Here is a 19,342-nt window from a genome sequence, read left to right on the forward strand (position 1 = left end):
ATGGCTTTCATTATAATCACCCCAAACTAGAATTTACCCAAATGTCTTTTGACTACTGAGTAAACACACTATGTTACATCCATACAATGGAACGCCATTCAGCAATAAAAAGGAACTGACACATACAACACACATATGAATCTCAATACATTATACCGAATGAAAGAGGCACACTCAAAAGGCTTCCCACTGTATGATTCCATTAATATAAAATTCTGGAAATACTACAGGGACAGAAAACTGATCAGTGGTCGTCAGGGGCTGGGGGTCAGGGGAGGGATTAACTACAAAGCAGCACAAGGGAACTTTCAGGGGCTGATGATAGAAATGTTCTGTTGGACTGTTGTGGTGGTTGCTCAAAGGTATGCATTTATCAAAATCCCTACAACTATATCAAAAAGTCGATTTTACTGCACATAAATTAAACTTCAATAAATCTTACTTTTTAAAAAATTATGATATATCCATACAGTTGTATGTTATGTAATCATTAAACAAATAAGAGTACCATATATGCTGGTAAGAGGATAATCTCTAACATACATTGTTAGGAGCAAAAAGCAAGATACAAAACAATAAATACGTGATGCTTCTATTTATGGTACTACCGTCTCTGGGGCAGGGATCTGGAGCAGGAGCGTATACCCTTCTGCACATTTTCAGTTATTATTTCTTTAACCATATGCTTGTATTACTTTCAACTGGAAAAAGGGGAAAAAAAAAAAAAGACAAACCACACCTATATCCAGGTCAAGGAAAACTCACAAGTGTCTGGCCCAGAGGACTGAGTCAAGTAAGCCTAAGAAAACATTTATAAGAATATGGAACATAGCACCAGACACTCTAGAGGTACTCAATAAATAGCTGGGGGAAGAAAATTATTTGGAATGAAGTCAGAAGGCAGACCCTGGACAAAGAGATCTCCATCTAGACACCAGATATTCAGCTAGCAGAGCCCCTATTTTAGACAAGGAGCTAAACTTGGATTGCTCACATTAGAAAAAGAAAAGGAAAGGGGCGCCTGGGCGGCTCAGTCATTAAGTGTCTGCTTTCAGCTCAGGTCATGATCTCAGGGTCCTGGGATGGAGTCACGCATCTGTCTCCCTGCTCAGAGTCTGCTTCTCCCTCTCCCTCTGCTGCTCCCCCTGCTTGTGCTCTCTCTCTCTCTCTCTCTCAAATAAATGAATAAAATCTTAAAAAAAAGAAAAAAGAAGCATAAAAACCAAATATTCTGGATTCACTTTGGGCAAGCTGTTTCTCAGCATTCCTCTGCAAGTATGCTGTGTGCCCTAACCTCAGCCTGCTCAGGGATGGGATGCAAGCCATTCCTCCAGTGAACAGATCCCACCCCAAGAGGCCACCTCCAGGACCCCTCCTGTGGTGCAAGTGCTACAGCCCGACTCCCAGAGCATCCTGGGGCAGGCTTTCCCCCAGCCACTCTAAGTCAGACACTCTGAGAACTTTCTGAAGGAACAAAATGACCCTGATAGTCTCGCTGCACTCCAGACTGCAGACAAAGTCCATTCTGGCATGTCAGGACCGTCTCTACACCACGGCTTCATGGAAAGAAAACTCGAGCAGAAAAGTCAGATACGGAAGCAAGGCCCCTCGGCAGTGGTAAAAGGAACTCCCAGGGTTTGGCACAGCTTCTTTCAGCAAGCTTGGTATCAGGAAGCCGGGAACTCCAGAATGCAAAGTGGACAAAGAGAAAGGTGCTGGAACGGCCAGCCTCTGAAACTCCTCTTTGTTCCCTGCTTTATTTGGATATGCTTCCCTGAAGCCACGTAGTTCTGATACCATGGCTCGGAGCCTCTGTGCCGGGTAGCCTTGTCCAGCTGCCCTTGGGTACCTGGCTTCCAAGGAGCAACCACATAGGTTCGACCCGCTCCCTCCCCTCCACAGAGACAGGCTGGGCCGGCAGGTGTAAGCTCCCAGAGGCAGGATGGGGTAAGGTATAGCAAGGGCGTAGAATGGGACTGGGGTAGGAACCACCCAAAACAAGTCCTTTCCAGGCACCCGCAGACTCAAGGACACAGAGGTAAGTCAGAACAGAATCTTGCGTTCTCAGAGCACATCACTTGTATAGCACTGGGTTTCTGACTCCCGGGCCACGGACCCAGACCTCCCACGGGCCGCGGGAAGAAACAGGAGCACTTACCGGGGAAAGATGGCAGTCATCAGGGCTGAAGCATAGCCAGGCTTGCAAGCTCCCTCTGAAAAGTTTGCGTACTTGGTGGCTAACTCAGCAGGCCTATGGGAAGAGAAGGAAAGTCACAGCTTGCCAGGCACTGAGCAATCAGTAGGGTATTAGTTCTTGGAGAGCTGTAGGTTTTTTTAAACTTTGAATAAAGCTTCATTCTCTACAATCAGCCTTTCAGCCCCTTTTCTATACCAAGGCTTTGTGGGGGGAAGGGGGGAATCCCAAACCCAAAGCCCTAAAGGAATAATAGGTAGATAAATTAGCAAGGCCCCTCTTATAGAATTTCATAAAAGGAACTCACTGGGTTTTGCACAGATTCTTTGCAGCAAGCTTAATACCAAGGAAAGCAGGAACTCCATCCAGGCTCCCAGACCTAGGGAGAGAGCTGCCCAGGCTTTGACCGTCACAGGCACTGCCCTTTCAAGCTTCATTGTGGGGCCTTACATACCAGCCATGCCTGCTTCTATTCTCTCCACACAGACATTCAATGACCCAGCCAGTGGGAACCACTCTTAGTGTCCTGAAGTCAAATATATGTTGGGGCTATTGCTGTAATGATTAGATGTTTAGCTGGAGATGCTCTCCTGCTCTCCTATTCTCTCTGCCTGGAATGTTCTTCCTTGTCCCTCTTCACCTGGCTATGCCTACTGGTCCTTCACAACTAAGCTCAGGTCTCAACTTCACTGGGAGTAATTCCCAACCCCCAGGTTGGCCTAAGTGCCTCCCCTGTGCCCCATGGTCCGTCCCCCTGCCACCCACATTACATGCCATACTGTACTGTAATAGTTGGTAGTATGTCTCCCTCATTATACTGCAAATTCCCAAGGCCGGAGTCTGATTTAACCCTGCATCTCCAGTCCCTTGTGAAGAGATGGGCCCACAGAAGATGCCTATAATTTTCTGAAGGAACAAAATGACTCTGATACAGTCTCACTGCACTTGTATTGAAATCAAGACAATCTCAGGAGCCCCCAAGTCAGAGTGTTTGCTGAATATCTGCGGAATATTTTTTCAGAAGACTTGTGTGTCCTAGTTCTGGTTTTGTGGTGGCAACTGCAGTCAAATCACTTCACGTCTTTGGGCTTCCATGTCCTTAGGTGTCCCATGCGGGGCTGGAGTCACGGCCCCACCACGAAAAATCCTTGCCAGTGCAGTCCCGAGAAAACTACAGCGGAAGAAGAGGGCTCATTCAGCGACTGCGAGGTTGGAGGCCCTGCATGCTGGGGCACCTGAGGGAGCCCTGGCGGGCTGCCAGTTCCCAGACCCAACCTCCCCCGCCTCCACCCTTGGGCCCGCGGCCAACACGCTGATGCCCAGATGCTCTACCGTGCTGGGGCCCCCTGGTAAGTCTCCCCTCGGGGCTGCCTTCTGCAGGAACTGGGTGGGGCAGGTCTGGGGGAACAGGGGCTGGCGCCTGGCCTGGAGAGCCAGAAACGATGATGCCGCTGCCCATCGTGTGTCATGTGTGATTCACTCGTGTGCCCGTGTGGGCCTAGCCCGGGGCCGGGCACAGAGGAACTGCTCACTGAATTTAGACAAACTCATCTGTATCCATGTGCAATTTCTTGCAAAAAAAATTTTTTTTTTTTTTTTTTTTTAGCCTTTCCTACCAAGGAAATGTAAAGCCAGAAATGCAGATGCAAATGCCCGTGCTAAGCCAGAGTTGAGACTTTGGTAGGCCAAAGAAAGTCAAAGGTTTAACAAGAGAATTCACGTAACAGTATTTTCTTATGTAAACAACTTACTTCCGAAACAAAATGTGCAGCCCAAGGTCTGCGGACTCAGGTAATCTCTCACGGAGAAGAGGGGGCACTGGCCAGGTGGAGCACAGGGAAGCCAGAACCCAGCCAGGAAGGCTCTTCCCATGATAGTGCAAGGTAGCCAGATGTCGAGGATGAGCAGCTCTAAATCAACCCCCCATTTAGAAGGCAACAGTAACTTCTAAAACATACAGCCCCGAGGACAGTGGGCCAGGTCAAGTTATTACCAAATTAAAATGCCTTAGCAGTGGCCTCCTGACTACCCCAGGGAGAGAAGAATAGGGGGAGTGTTGGGGATTCTGAGTCATACAGCACCCTGGGACCTCTGGGGCAGTTAGCGGTCAAAACCACCAAGATTAACAGTCGCCAACTCTCTCAGGCCAGAATAGTTAGTTTCTCTAAGGCACTCACACTCCAAATGCCAGGAGGCCCCCACAGATGTCTGATCAAATCATTCAGCCCTTGTTCTTCTCATACTCTCCAGCTGGCCTTTCATTTTGGGCGATTTAGCATTTCAACCAGTAAGAGCATCCATTGTCCTGCAAACGTGACTACCAAGCCCCTGGGGTGAAGAGTGTGAACCACTGCACTCAAGAGGAAATCCAGGCAGACAGACTGGAACCCAAGAGAAGGAACCACACTTCTACTCCCCTGCTTCACCCAGGAGCATAGAGTTTAAGGATCAGGCCAAGCAAAGGGTTGTAAATGGGAAGAGCACAGGATCTGGAATGAGAAACTCACAGAGGACACTGGCAAGTGGTGTGACTTGGGCAAGTGATGGAAAATCTGATTCTTGGCTTCCTCATCTGCAAGTGGGAACCACTCAATTCCCAGGGACCTTGGGAGGATGTGGTGAGAAAGCACACTTGGAGGGGCTGGCTGTCCTCTGGAGCACCGAGCACCACACCAATGCTATGTGAGAGATGAGGTGGCAGAGGCGGGCATCCAAATCATGATGAATGATGAATGCTTCACTCAAGTTTGGATTCTATGATAGGGGAGCGTCACTGAATGACACCCAGTGGGAGAGTGCATTCAGGGATCAATGTTTGGGAGGTGAGGAGGCTTCGAGAGGCTGGAAGGAGCAGTCCATGAGACAGAACACTAATCTGGAGAGAGTGAGTGTTCTCTCAGTTGCCAAAGGCCAGGAAGTATCTCAAGGACATAGCAACCACCTGCACTGAACACAGTGGAAGGCCTGGCAAGGTGTGGCCACTGGCTTGACAGCTGGCTTTGGCAACATGGAGGTTACTCCTGACCTTGACAAGAGCTGGTTCACTGGAGAGTGGGGGTGAAAGGCTGATTTCACTGGGTTTAAGAGAAAACAGAATGAGTGGAGTCATGGAATAGAGACTACTGTTTTTGCTATAAGGGGAGACAGAGAAATGGGGCAATAGTTGAAGGGAGGAAGCAGGGAAAGATGTTTTTGAGGTTAGGAGACAATTTAGCACGTTTGTAAGTTGGTTGGAATAAGAGGGAAACTCCTGATGTGGCAGATAGGACTGTCCTTGAGGAGGTGGGAGGGGGGAAGCAGGGGGAAGGACCTAATACAAAAGTAGGAGGGCTGGCCTTCCTCTGCTCACCCTGCTCCACACTGGCCAGTGACTGCCTAGTCATCTTTGCAACACTTGGTTTAAGCACCAGTCCCTTCCCCAGCAGAACCAAGCTACCTGGTCATGACAATGGAACAAGACCGTGTAGGTAACACCTGGCATGCTGCTTGACAAGCAACAGTGAATAAATAGTAGTGTCCTTTCAAGCCAGTATAGCAATTTAATCAGAGCTAGCCAATATTATTGTCGGGAGGACTTGCGTGAACACACAGATAAGAACCCTCGGCCCAGGGCTGGCCCCACCACTGCTTCTTCAATGCTATCCTCCCTAAGCTTCCTGATGAAGATGCATTTCTCCAATTACTAGAGATCTGTGTCTGGAACATGACTTGGGAAATGGCAGAAGCAGCTTAGGTTAGCTTTAGTAACCCTATTCTGTCATTAAACATTTTCATTTTTCTTTCTTTCTGAAGTAGACTAATGAAAGAAAGGCTACTTAACACTGCCATAGATCTTTTCAGCTCCAAGATGAAACTTTTCTCCTTAAGGATAATTTCTATCTCCTCTGACTCCCTCTTCCATCTGACTCCATTATTACAGATCTGCTGGCTCTTCTTGCATTATCGTTAGTCTCTTCATTCACCCACATTTGGGGGCGGCCAATCCATCCTGCCCTGGGCGTCACTGACCCCTTGCTCTTGTGAACGCCAATGCAGGCTGGGGCTTCCAGATTTTGCCCCACTTACGGTGATCTATAATAAACTTGGCAGCACTGTCCTATGTCTCTTTCATCACTTTAAGGCAGAGGGACTGCTTGATCTGAGCCATCTGGAATCTGTGGTATTTCTCAGCTCTAGAGGACCTGCCTTTCAGCTCTTGCTACTTACTGTGCACTGTAATACCTTTTCAACAAACCAGGCCACTCTGCTCTTTGATCACTGATTCTGGAGTTGACATTATTGCAGTTTATCTTTGTCTCCAGGACCTTGTCATTTATTTCATTTTGGCTGAGAGGATGCTCTCTGGTAAGCTCTTGCAAGTGCTTTAGCCTGAGCTGTATAGGCAATGCTCACAGAGACTCTCCATGAGGGATCTGTTGCAACTGCTCCAATTCAATTTTGTTTCTACATTTCTTAAAAACAAAACAAAACAAAACAAAACAAAAACCACATCCTCTTTCAGGGTGGTAGTGGAAAGAACATGGAAACTAACATTTACTGAGCATAAACCATATGCTAATATTGACCTAATTATTTCGTTTAGCTTTACAATAATTCTCTCAGCCAGTACAGCCCTGAGATCCAGGCAGGCAGGGTGTAGAGTCCGAGAGAGGACATGGTTGGAAGATGTGCTGTTCTATTTTTAACACTATAAAATTTCAAATGATAAATTTTGATAGGGATTGCATTGACTCTGTAGATTGCTTTGAGTGGTATGTACATTTTAACAATATTAATTCTTCCAATCCAAGAGCATGGAATATCTTTCCATTTATTTGTGCCTTCTTCAATTTCTTCCATCAAAGTCTTACAGTCTTCAGTGTACAGGTCTTTCACCTCCTCGGTTAAATTTATTTCTAGGTGTTTTACTCTTTTTGAGGCAACTGTACATGGATTTTTAAGGAGTTTCTCTTCCTTATAGTTACTGCTGTATAAAAATGCAACTGATTTTTGTGTATTGATTTTGTATCCTGCAACTTTACTGAATCCATTTATTAATTCAAACGGTTTTTTGGTGGAGTCTTTAGAATCTTCTCTACACAATATCATGTCATCTGCAAATACAGACACTTTCACTTCTTCCTTTCTGATCTGGGTACCTTTCTTTTTCTTACCTGTTTTGGCTAGGGCTTCTAATACCATGATGAATAAAAGTAGTGAGAGTGGACATCCTTGTCTTGTTCCTGACCTTAGAGGAAAAGCTTTCAGCTTTTTACTGTTGAGGATGATGTTAGCTGTGGGCTTGTCATATATGGTCTTTATTATGTTGAGGTAAATTCCCTCTATACGCAACTGTTGAGAGCTTTTATTATGAATGGATGTTGAAATTTGTCAAATGCTGGGGAGCCTGAGTGCCTCAGTTGGTCAAGCATCTGGCTCTTGATTTCAGGTCATGACCTCAGGGTCATGAGATCCAGCCCCATGTCAGGCTCCATGCTCCATGGGGAGTCTGCTCGAGATTCTCTCTCCCTCTCCCTCTGCCCCTCCCACGCTTGCCCTCTCTCTCTCTGTCTCTCTAAAATAAATAAATAAATCTTAAAAAAAAAAAAAAAAACAGGTTTCAGAGAGCCAAGGTACTATGAATACTAACAGTATGATTAGTTTTTTCTTGTGGCAGGAGGGGTGAATTAGCCAGGAATGATGCACTGGACAATAAAATACACGAAGAGATGCCTGAACCTGAACAGAAAGAGATGGCATCTGGGTATTGCGAAGACCCTTCATGTGTACTGAATGGACAATAAACAAATACATAAGCATCTCTTCCTTCCCCACTCTTCTAAATCCTCATCAGTAAATCACTGTATCTTACATGGACCCATCAACGTGTTTATACACCAGAGGTGTTACAAAAAATATTTAGCTGGGGGAGGGAGCGCCTGGGTGGCTGTCGGTTAAGCGACTGCCTTCAGCTCGGGTCATGATTCCAGGGTCCTGGGACCCTGCTCAGTGGGAAGCCTGCTTATCCCTCTCCCTCTGCTCACACACTCTCTCTGTCAAATAAATAAATAAATAAAATCTTAAAAAAAATTTTTAGCTGGGGCTCTGCATACCCTTGGTGCAGCCCTACTTTAAGGTAAGTATTATTCTCATTTTTGACAAGACAATCGGAGTCTAAAACCCATCCTCTGCTCTCACCAAAACGCTTGCTTTCTTTGGTATAAACAACAATCGGCATAAAGGTAAAAAGACTTGAGTTTAGGGGCTCCTGGGTAGTTCAGTTGTTAAGCGTCTGCCTTCGGCTCAGGTCATGATCCTGGGGTCCTGGGATCGAGCCCCGCATCGGGCTCCCTGCTCCACAGGAAGCCTGCTTCCCCCTCTCCCGCTCCCCCTGCTTGTGTTCCCTCTCTCACTGTGTCTCTCTCAGTCAAATAAATAAATAACATCTTAAAAAAAAAAAAAAAGACTTGAGTTTAGGTAACTAGCTCTTCCACTTACTAGTTGTGTAACCTCAGGTAAGAGGTAATCAGTTTCCTTAACTCTTACAATAACTATAATAACACATATTTTCTAGAATGGATGGAAAGATCAAATGATTTCCTGTAATAATGTAGGTCAGAGCATTCTTTGAAAGGCTATAGATATATCAGTTACTGCTCCTGTTTTAAAGCTTAACTTCAGCTTTTACTACTTCTAGATCATCTGAATTATCATTTCACTAATCTAATGACAAAAAAACTGTTCCTTTTATTTTTCTTACTTGGGATTATTTTCTCCAACTCACCTGGCTGTCTCCAAACCTCTGCTAATAGGTATGTGTGTATGTAGTTAGATTTATACCTAAGTCATATGACTTTGCTGTCCTCCAGAGGGTCACAGTCTAGTATTATGATGTATTATGAAACAAATGTGTCACAGGTGTCATAACCACATTAAACATAGGCACGCAGCTCTGGGCATATCTGATGGACATCTTCAGCCTCTTCTAAGGCAGAGTAGGCCTCCTGGCACCCCCAGGCCCTTGTGCCGCTGGTCCCCAGCCTGGCACTTCTTCTGTTCTCTCACTATTAGGCTCCAAGGGCTGCCACCACAAATTACCCCAAAGGTGGTGGGGGAGCTTAAAACAGAAATTTATCCTCTCACAGTTCAGGAGGCCAGAAGTCCAAATCAAGGTGGTTTCCTCAGGTGGTTCCTTCTAGAGGCTCTGAGGGAGAATCTGCTCTGTGCTCCTCTGTAGCTTCGGGTGGCAGCCAACAATCCTCAGCATTCCCTGGCTTGTGGGCGCATCACTCCACTCTCTGCCTCCATTGTCACAGCGTTCCCTTAATGATGTGTGTTTTTAATGTCAAATTCCAATTGCTTATTGCTGGTATATAGGAAAACAACTGACTTTTGTATATTATTAACCTCATACCCTATAGCTTTGCTATAATTGCTAATTAGCTCCAGGAGTGTTTTGGCAAGTCTCTGGATTTTTCTATATAGACAATCATGTCATCTGTGAAAAAAGACAGTTTTATGTCTTCATTCCCAATCTCTATGCCTTTTAATTCCTTTTCTTTTTTTTTTTTTTAATTGAATTAGCTGGAGCTTACAGTATAATACCGGAAAGGAGTGGTGAAAGGGGACATTCTTGCCTTTTCCCAGTCTTGGGGGAACGCATCTAGTTTTCTCATTATTAAGCATGATGTTAACTGCAGGGTTTTTTGTAGGTGTTCTTTATCATACTCTATTACTAGTTTGTTGACGGGTTTTTTTCTCCCTAAAATCATGATTGGATATTGGATTATACTGAGTGCTTTTTCTGTACCTTATAGATGTGATCATATAATTTTTCTCCTTTAGCCTGTTGATGGGATGGAATACAGTCACTGATTTTCCAATGTTGAATCAGTTTTGCATGCCTGGAATAAACCCCACTTGGTTGTAGTGTTTGATTCTTTTTATACATTGTTGGATTCAATACGCTAATATTTTGTTGAGGACTTTTATGTTATGCTCATGAGAGGTAACGGTCTGTAGTTTTCCTTTCTTACAATGTCTTTTTTTTTTTAAAGCAATCTCTACATCCGATGTGGGGCTTGAACTCACGACCCCGAGATCAAGAGTCACATGCTCTACCAACTGAGCCAGGCTTTCTTATAATGTCTTCATCTTGTTTTGGCTTTAGATTAATGCTAGCTTCACAGAACAAGTTAGGAAGGGTTCCCTCTGTTTCTATTTTCTGGAAGAGATTCCAGAGAATCGGTATCATCTTTTCCTTAAATGTTTGATAGAATTCACCAGTGAAACCAACTAAGTGCAGTGTTTTCTGTCTTCGAAGGTTATTAAATTTTGATTCAATTTCTTTAGTAGATACAGACCTATTCAGATGATCTATTTCTTCTTGCATGAGTTTTGGAAGTTTGTGTCTTCCAAGGAATTGGTCCATTGTACCTAAGTTATCAAACTGCCTTTACAGACTTGTTCATAATATTCCTTTATTATCCTTTTAATATCCACAGGATCAGTAGTGACAATGCCCCTTTTATTTCTGATATTAGTCTTTTGTATCTTCTTTTTTCTTGGTTAGCCTGACTAGAGGTTTATCAATTTTATTGATATTTTCAAAGAACTAGCTTTTAAGGGCACCTAGGTGGCTCAGTCGGTTAAGCGTCTGCCTTCAGCTCAGGTCATGAGCCCAGGGTCCTGGGATCGAGCCCCACATCGGGCTCCCTGCTCGGTGGGGAGTCTACTTCTCCCTCTCCCTCCCTTCCACCTGCCCTCCCTCTCGTGGGAGGGGACAAACAACAAGTAGGTAAAACATAGATATCCAACAGTGGAAAACACTCTGGAGAAAAATGGCACAGTAGGGGGAACGGGGAATGCCAATGGGGGTTAGGGTTACAACTTTAAGTGGGATGGGCAGGGGACATTTGAACTAACGTCCCTCCCCCTGCTTGTGCTTTCTCTCTCTCTCTCTCTCTCTGTGTCATATAAATAAATAAATCTTAGAAAAAAAGAATTAGCTTTTAGTTTTGTTGATTTTTCTCTACTGATTCTGCTCTTTACTTCTTTGATGGCCTTCTGTGTACTATCTCTCTTTACACTTCTGTCCTCTCCAATCCTCCTACCCTCCTGCAGACAAAGTCATCTTCCTACAAAACTGATTATGTTTTTCACCTGCTTAAAACACCTCAATGGCATCTCTGCCCTCAAGATGAAGCCTAAACTTCTTACTGTTATATCAAAAGCCTTGCATGATTTGGTCTGCCCATTCTTTCAGACTTACCATGTCTCACCCTCGGGCCTCCTGGGGATTTGACAACACAGCAAAGCAAGTCTTCACACAAATATTACTTCAATTATAGGTAAGGAAGGGATACTTAAGTAGGTCAACAGAATGCACAGGAAACTCTTGAAATAACTGATTCAGATTTTTTAAAGCCCATAAAGAAAAAACTAGAGAAAGGGCCGGTAACCAAAAATTAATATAAAATAGATTTTTGAAAGTAGTGTTTAGAGACCTAGAGATCATAATGGAAGTTTGAAAGAAAAGTACAGAAAAGAAGCACATCCAAATATATCTTTTCATTGTACATGTATGAGGGCAACACAAAAAATGTAAACTCAAAAGGAAAAAAGCATCCACAATCCCACCATCCTAATATAACTACTACTACATTCTGCCATAGTTATTATGACATACCCAGAGATGATTATAGTGACAGGCTTGAAGGCTGTATCTCCACGGTTCTCAACCCTGGCCTATTAGAATCACCTGAGGGAACTTTTAAACACTAAGGCACCTAAGTCTGATTCCTGATCTGCTAAATCAGAATCTCTGGGTGGTGAGGACCTGGGCTAAGAGCCAACATATGTAGACAGACTCCTCTGTGTTGGCAGGGCTCTCCCCTCAAACCTGAGTTTATTCTTGTTATCAACCAACTGGGAAAGTGCAGAGTTCCTCAGACAAAAGACAGTATCTTTTAGAGCGGTGATTCTCAACTTGGAACTATACTGGACTCACCTGAAGAGCTTAAAAAAAAACCCAATGCCCAGGCTACACCTGAACCCCATGACTTCAGAATCTATACCGGGTAGGACGCAGGCATGGGTAATTTGTTTAAGCTCCCCGGGTGATTCCAATATGCAGTCGAGTTGAGGAGCCACTGTGCTGAGAGCTCCAGGTGAGCTACAAAGAAGGAATGTGGCTCTCTGGGTCTTGATCATATAGGTACCAAGACGTGTAGGAGGAAGTCTTTGAACAGTGGGGGTTGTGAACAGGCTAGAAGCTGTGAAGGAAAGAGCCCAGTCCAGTCCTGCCAGGCCACGCTCTCCCGCTGTGAACTAAGGAGGGCTCTGGCCTGAGCTATCTACAGAAGAAACAGAATGCTGTAGTTTGCAAACCAGACTACCTTTTTGGCTTTCTGTGCTCTCGGGGTTTATTTCTGTTGTCCCCTTTTAGTCTTCAGTGAAATATTTTTAGCTTTGGTTAGAGGAACCAAGAAAAAAAGGTTTTTGTTGTTGTTTTCTCCCCCCTCTTTTTTTAAAGCATTAAAGAGAACCCGTGCTCTCTAGAGTCCACATGATGGTGGCGGCAGTTCTTGAAGTGAGAGACCCTCCGGGAGATGGTGACACGCAGGGTTAAAGACAGGGGTCGCGTGGCATTCCTCATCACTGCACTTCCCATTCTTCCAAAATCTTCCAGTACTGAGACTTAGTGTCTGCGTTTTGTTATTACAGATGGCACTATTCTGTCTTATATCCTCCTCCTCTGTCCTTAATTGAGTTTACACACATTTATTGAATATTCACTGTGCACTAGGAACACTACACGAGGCACTGGGAGTACACCTGTGAGCAGGACATTCCTACCTCCTGCCCTTACGAAGCTTACTGGGGATCAAATTGACAGAGTGAATTTGGAAAAAAGAGAAAGCTCTGTGGAATAGTGGGATGAGTAGAAGTTTGGAGCCAAGCGGAGAGGAGTTTGAAGGCTGGCTTGATCACACACCATTCTGTGAACACAGGTAAATTCTTTCTATGGTAACTTTCTCATTTGTTAAAAGGCATTTAAGTACCACCTACTTCATAGAATTATCCACCAATTCATTTGTTCATTCATTCATTCATTCATCCATGCAACAAATGTTTACTGAGCAATTACCAAGTGCTGGGCACTGTTAGGTGCTAAGAAGTAGTAGTGAAAAAAATAGACAAACCCCTTCCATCTGCCCTCCCTCTCGTGGGAGGGGACAAACAAGTAGGTAAAACATAGATATCCAATAGTGGAAAACACTCTGGAGAAAAATGGCACAGTAGGGGGAACGGGGAATGCCAATGGGGGTTAGGGTTACAACTTTAAGTGGGATGGGCAGGGGACATTTGAACTAACGTCTGAAAAGGTGAGGCAGTCTCTGCAGATGTCTGGGGAAGAGCATCCCAAACAAAGAAATGAGCAAATGCCAAGAGTCTGAGGCAGGGGTGGGCCTGAAGTATTTGAGGCGCAGCAAGGAGCCCTGTATAGTATAATAAACAAGAAGAGTGGTAAGAAAACAGGAGTTTAGACTGTGGAAGGGCCTTGGTTGAGCATGGTAAAAACCCTGGCTCTTATACTAAGAGAAATGGGGAGCCACTGGAGAGTTCTGAGCACAGGAGTAACTAGGTCTATCTTGCACTTAACAGGATGGATCACTTTGGCTTCAGCGTGGAACTGGACCACTGGGAAGCAAGTGTGAAAGCAGGCAGGAGGGCTGTCATGTAGGAGATGGTGGTTGTCCGGACAGAGTGATGGCGGGAGAAGGAGTGAGAAGTGGCTGGACCTCCAGATATTTAAGGCAAAGCCAGTAGGCTTTGCTGATGATTAGTGTCAAAGACATGATGCTAAGGTTTTTGACCTGAGCAAGTGGAAGGATGAAGTTACCATGTAGTGGGGTAGGGAAGATTCTGGGAGGCAGGGGATGTGAATCAGGAGTTTGGTTCTAGATCTGTGAAGTGTGACGTGCCTACACACCCACATAAAGGAGGCAACTGGGTAAACAAGTCTGAAGTATGGGGAAAGAGGACTAGGCATTCACTATACCTTTGGGAGTCATCAGCTTCAGATGACACATGGGGCTGGCGAGGTCTTCTAAGCAGCTGTGGTGAGAACAGGTAAAGCAGAAAGCACCAAGTACAGCATCAGGCATATAGTAAGTGTTCAATAAACACTTTCTCACTGTAGCCATAGGGAATTTGGCAGGCCATTCGGGGAAACAGTAAACTAGGCCTTGGGGTGTATTTTAGACTGCCCCAGGTTTATAGGCCTTTCACAGATGACTTGGGTTTTCACAAGCCTTTGGAGGTTAAAAATAATTGGTTTTGGCTTTCATATCTTTGTGTCTTCACAGAGAATTCCTTACGAAAGTAGACTGAGCACTAAAGTCCCAGTGCTCTCGCCCACATGGTGACTATAAAACACCACATTGTGGCAGCAGACAGGAGCTTTCCCAGAGCACAGAGCACCTACCCACGCTAAGCTGAAACAGACGAAACCTCCACTTTACTAAATCAGCTCCCTGAAGACTGGCATGAGCTCAGGAAACACACACACCTGGACACCAGGCGCTGGCTCCTTTGAGGCTCCAGGTGGCTCTTCTCTCCGCCGGACTAATGGGCACATTCCCGGCTCCTAAGTGAGATTTCCTTAGGGTTCTGTGCTGAGTGTTCTGTCTCCCGATACTGGTGCCCCTAAACCCCCTCTCTTCCTTTGAGGCCTTGCTCAAATGCCGCCCTCCAACGAGGCCCACCCTACTACATTCAAACTCCCAATCTCTCCTCCAGCGTTCCCCTGTCCTGCTCTATTTTCTGCCATGCCACTTACTACCTTCCAAGATATTGAAAACTTGACTTATTGGTTATACTTTTTGTTTAGTGACCGACTTTGGGACTCAATGACTGGGATATTCTTACAGCACAGAACATTGCTTGACACACTGAAGTTGCTCAAGACATTGGTTGAATAAAGGAGGAAGTGCTCACCTCACTGTTGGGGCAGCAACCTGTAGCCCTGAGCCTTTCCCCAGGACCCCCGACTTCGAACAGCAGACTCTCAGAGAACCCAGAGCCTCCCCAGGAACCAGACTGCCCCCCTTTCCCCACAGGTATCATCCAATCAAGCTGTAGCTGAGTACACTGAGAGCCTGAGTGTCCCCCCACCCCCACCCCAGGGGAATACGAGATTAATTCTTGGGCAATCTTGGGGCAGCCTCACATGCTGGTTATTCTTGTTCAGTCCCTCAATTATGTCCTTGTCGGTTTCTTCATGCTCAAGTCACTGCTCTCTGCTGCTTCTTGGCCCCATCTCCCACTTCTCCCTGCCTGCACTATGCTAACTTTCCACTGTGTTCTGTGAAGTCTTGTCCCTTTATATCCTCAGCTTCGTCAGTGAATGCCCCTTCCATCCACTGCTCTCACAGAAACCTGGGTCTCCCCTCAAAACGCCATTTCCTCTCCAGCCCTGTGTGATGGAGGCTGCTCTTTCTTGTATTCCCCATGCAGCTGAGGTCCCTTGTATCCTCTTTGTACGCCATCTATGCTTTCAAGTCATCACTTATGTCATTCTTATTAGATAAAATAAAAAACAAAAACCCATCCATTGTTGATGCTATCCAGAAACACTACCTCCTACCCCTCCCCCCGCCGTTCTCAGTTACTCCCTTCCCATTCACTAAGTCTTTAGCTCACAAGACACCCTTTCCAATCAAGCTTATAAGGTCATCTGTTTGGCTTAGAATTTTCAGTTTTATCCCAATTACAAAGAGCATAGTTGGTACTCAAGGAATATTTGTGGGACACCTGGGTGGCTCATTCAGTCGGTTGAGCATCAGACTCTCGGTCATGATATCGGAGTCATAAGATCAAGCCCTGAGTCAGGCTCTGTGCTCAGCGGGGAGTCTGCTTGGGATTCCTTCTGCCTCTCCCTCTGCCATTCTCCCTGTTCACGCACACACACTCTTTCTCTCTCTCTCAAATAAATAAATAAAATCTTAAAAAATTTTTTTTGCTAAATGAATGAGTGAATAAATGAAACCTGGGGCATGGAGAAGGAGGCAAGTTGAGGTTCAAGTCTCATTTTTGGGTTATATCCTTCCCAGTTTAGCAGACACTGATAAGGGTACAGGATAGGCTGAATCTCATCTGTGGATGATTATTATTATCCCCACTTTACAGCTCACTCAAAATTATAGTTAGTAAGATGTGGAACTGGGCTTTAAAAATCCATGTCTGGGGGCGCCTGGGTGGCTCAGATGGTTAAGTGTCTGCCTTCGGCTCAGGTCATGATCCCGGGGTCCTGGGATCGAGCCCGCATCGGGCTCCCTGCCTCTCTCTCTCTCTCTCTCTCTGACTCTCATGAATAAATAAATAAAACATTTAAAAAAAAAATCCATGTCTGATAGCACAGCCCATGTTTTTAACTGCCAAAAAACACTGCCCTCCTGGGTGCCTGGGTGGCTCAGTTGGTTAAGCGACTGCCTTTGGCTCAGGTCATGACCCTGGGGTTGTGGGATTGAGTCCCACATAGGGCTCCCCTGCTCTGTGGGGAGCCTGTTTCTCCCTCTCCATCTGCCTGCCACTCCCCCTGCTTGTGCTCTCGCACTCTCTCTCTGTCAAATAAATAAATAAAAAATCTTTAAAAACAAAACAAAACACTTCCCTCCTGAACAACATAGCTTGCAGTTAAAAGACAAGGTTCGTACAGCCTACTGCATATAAGTATTCTGAATAATTTCCATAGCGTTGACACATGATTTTGTCATATAATACAAGCAGTAGGGAATTCTCAAAGGAAACAGAAAACTATTTTTCCCCACAGAGATATAATTAAAAGAATATAGTGAAGACCAAAAAAAATCCAAAACATCTATTTCCAGATTTGTGGGGAATCACTGGATATAGAGACATTTTAATTAAGACTATTTCTGTATGATAGAATTTCAAGAATGGAAAGCACCTGAGAGGAGGAGACAATTCTCATGCAGCTCTATCTGTGCAGGACTCTCAATTAAGGCACCTATGATTTGTGGGCTGAATCTAACCCACTATCTTGTTTTTCTGATGGCCCATGAGTTAAGAGTTATTTGTAACAGCTGAGAAAAAAAATCAGACTATTTCATGATACATAGAAATTATATTAAAATTTCAGTGTCCATAAATGAAATTTCATGGGAATACAGACCTACTCATTTGTCTACGTGCTGTCCCTGCCTGCTTTTATGTTACAGCAGCAGAGCTGAGTAGTTACAACAGAAACAATAAAGCCAGTGTTGGCTAAAATGGTGACCATCCGGCCCTTACAGAAAAAGTTGGCCAACCCACTATAGATAATTTCTTCTGGCTTATCTTTCAGTTCACTAACACAGTCTTCAGTTGTATCTAATCCTGTTTAAATCCTACTGAGTTTTTAATTTTACTTAATGTTTTTCAATTCTAGAAGTTTTGTTTTTCCAAATCGGATATTTTGCTTTTTATAATCCCCTAACCACGTATATAATACATAATTCAATCTCGTCCTTATTTCTTTAAATATAGTATATCTAATTGCTTTATCAATTGTGTTTGGTAATTCTGATTTCACAAATCTTTGCAGGTCCCCCTCTGTTGTCTGGTGTTTTTCATGGTTCTCACTAATGGAGCCTTATTTCCTCATGTGCTTTACTGTTAGCTGTTCATTTCCTTGAAAGGTTATTTGCAAGGAGCTCACGTCTTCCTCCAGAGCAGGCCTGCATTTGCCTCTGCCAAGACCTTGGTGGCACTGCCAATCTGTAATACCTTAAACTCTTAAATACTTAAAAGTTCACCACTTGAGGTTCCATAGATCACCTGGCTGTGAATATCAAGTATTGCTTGTTTATTAACTTATTGCCCTGATCCACTCAGAGTTCTGGCAACCTTTTCTGGTTGAGGGGTGCAGGTTTCCTTCTAGTTCCTCCTATGCTGAGTCCTTTGGGGTTCTAGTTTAATGTGGAAAGGATCAAAAGATGGAAAATAGGGAAGAGATATTAGTAGACCCGGAGGCTAGAAGGTGAAGGTCTAACATTTAAACTCTGATTAAAAGGGAGTAGAGAGAGAGTGGGCAGAGGCAATATTTAAACAGATAATGGCTGAAAAATTTCCAAAACATATGCACTCCTATACTCCAGAAGTATAGTGACAGATGGTGGCTACATTTGTGATGAACAAAGCATAACATATGGACTCTTCAAATCACTATGTTGTACATCTGAAGCTAATGTTACGTGGTGTGTCAGCTATATTTCAATTTTAAAAATAAATTCTGTAAAAAAAATTGTTTAATTTAAAAATTAAATATTTAAAAATCTAAATGAATCCAATCAAGACAAATAAAAAGAAATTCTTACATTTATAAATTTATTCATACTTCATACAAGCCTTTCTTCTATTCTTCCTAAGAATCTTGGGAGGTAGGTATTATTACCTACATTTCTTCGTAAGGAAAAACTGGTATTCAGAGAACTAAGACAAATTATCTACAGTCATGTAATTCTAAGCAGCAGGGGCAGAATTCAAACCTAGTTCTTCTGACTCAAGTTCAGGTTCTTTCCTGTACATCAGAAGTAGAACACAACAGAGCAGAAGGTGACTTCGTAAGAGGAGATCCACCCACTGCTAAGGGATCACCTCCAGAACTCAGAACCCTGAACTTGGAAACTTTTCCCTGGAAGCAGGTAAAAATCATTCCCACACAGCTGTGCTTTCTTCTGAAGATAAGCACCGGACTGGAAAAGTCTTTGCAATTAGAGGCAGGAACATTCTAGCTTGTACCTTAACTTGTGAGTTATTCCCCGGGCTAAAGACCAAGTTGAACTCAAATGCTTCATGGGCCTAGCCTGGGATGCAAGAGCAAGCCGCAAAACAGCCCACTGTGTACCAGCCAACTGTCAGGACAGCAGGACAGGAGCGTCCTCCTAATTCCTCTCCCCACGCTGCTGGAGACAGTTTAAATACTGTAGTTAATTAACATGTCCTAGGTAACATGCCTTTTGTTCATCAATGTGACTTGACTTGGTAAATTACTACATCTCTTCCATTCTGGTGACATTCCACTTGTTTACAGCTTATACTTGATTTCTTTTTCGCCCAGAGCACTAAATTAAGAATCTTTCTAAGGGCGATGCCTATGGCTTT

General features: G+C 44.3%; 1 protein-coding gene across 9 annotated transcripts in view; it reads right to left on the reverse strand.

Moving 5' to 3' along the window:
- The window catches only part of ST3GAL3 (ST3 beta-galactoside alpha-2,3-sialyltransferase 3), a 183,484-nt gene that overhangs the window by 73,834 nt on the left and 90,308 nt on the right, over positions 1-19,342 (reverse strand). For all 9 annotated transcript variants that reach the window (XM_035018781.1, XM_035018786.1, XM_035018780.1 and 6 more), the window contains one exon: positions 2,159-2,251. In XM_035018781.1, the coding sequence (XP_034874672.1) occupies positions 2,159-2,178 (20 nt within the window). In that variant the 5' untranslated portion in view covers positions 2,179-2,251. The remainder of the gene's footprint in view (positions 1-2,158; positions 2,252-19,342) is intronic.

This window comes from Mirounga leonina, unplaced genomic scaffold (genome assembly GCF_011800145.1).
Source record: "Mirounga leonina isolate KUSES-001 unplaced genomic scaffold, KU_Mleo_1.0 Mir_173, whole genome shotgun sequence".
NCBI lineage: Eukaryota > Metazoa > Chordata > Mammalia > Carnivora > Phocidae > Mirounga > Mirounga leonina.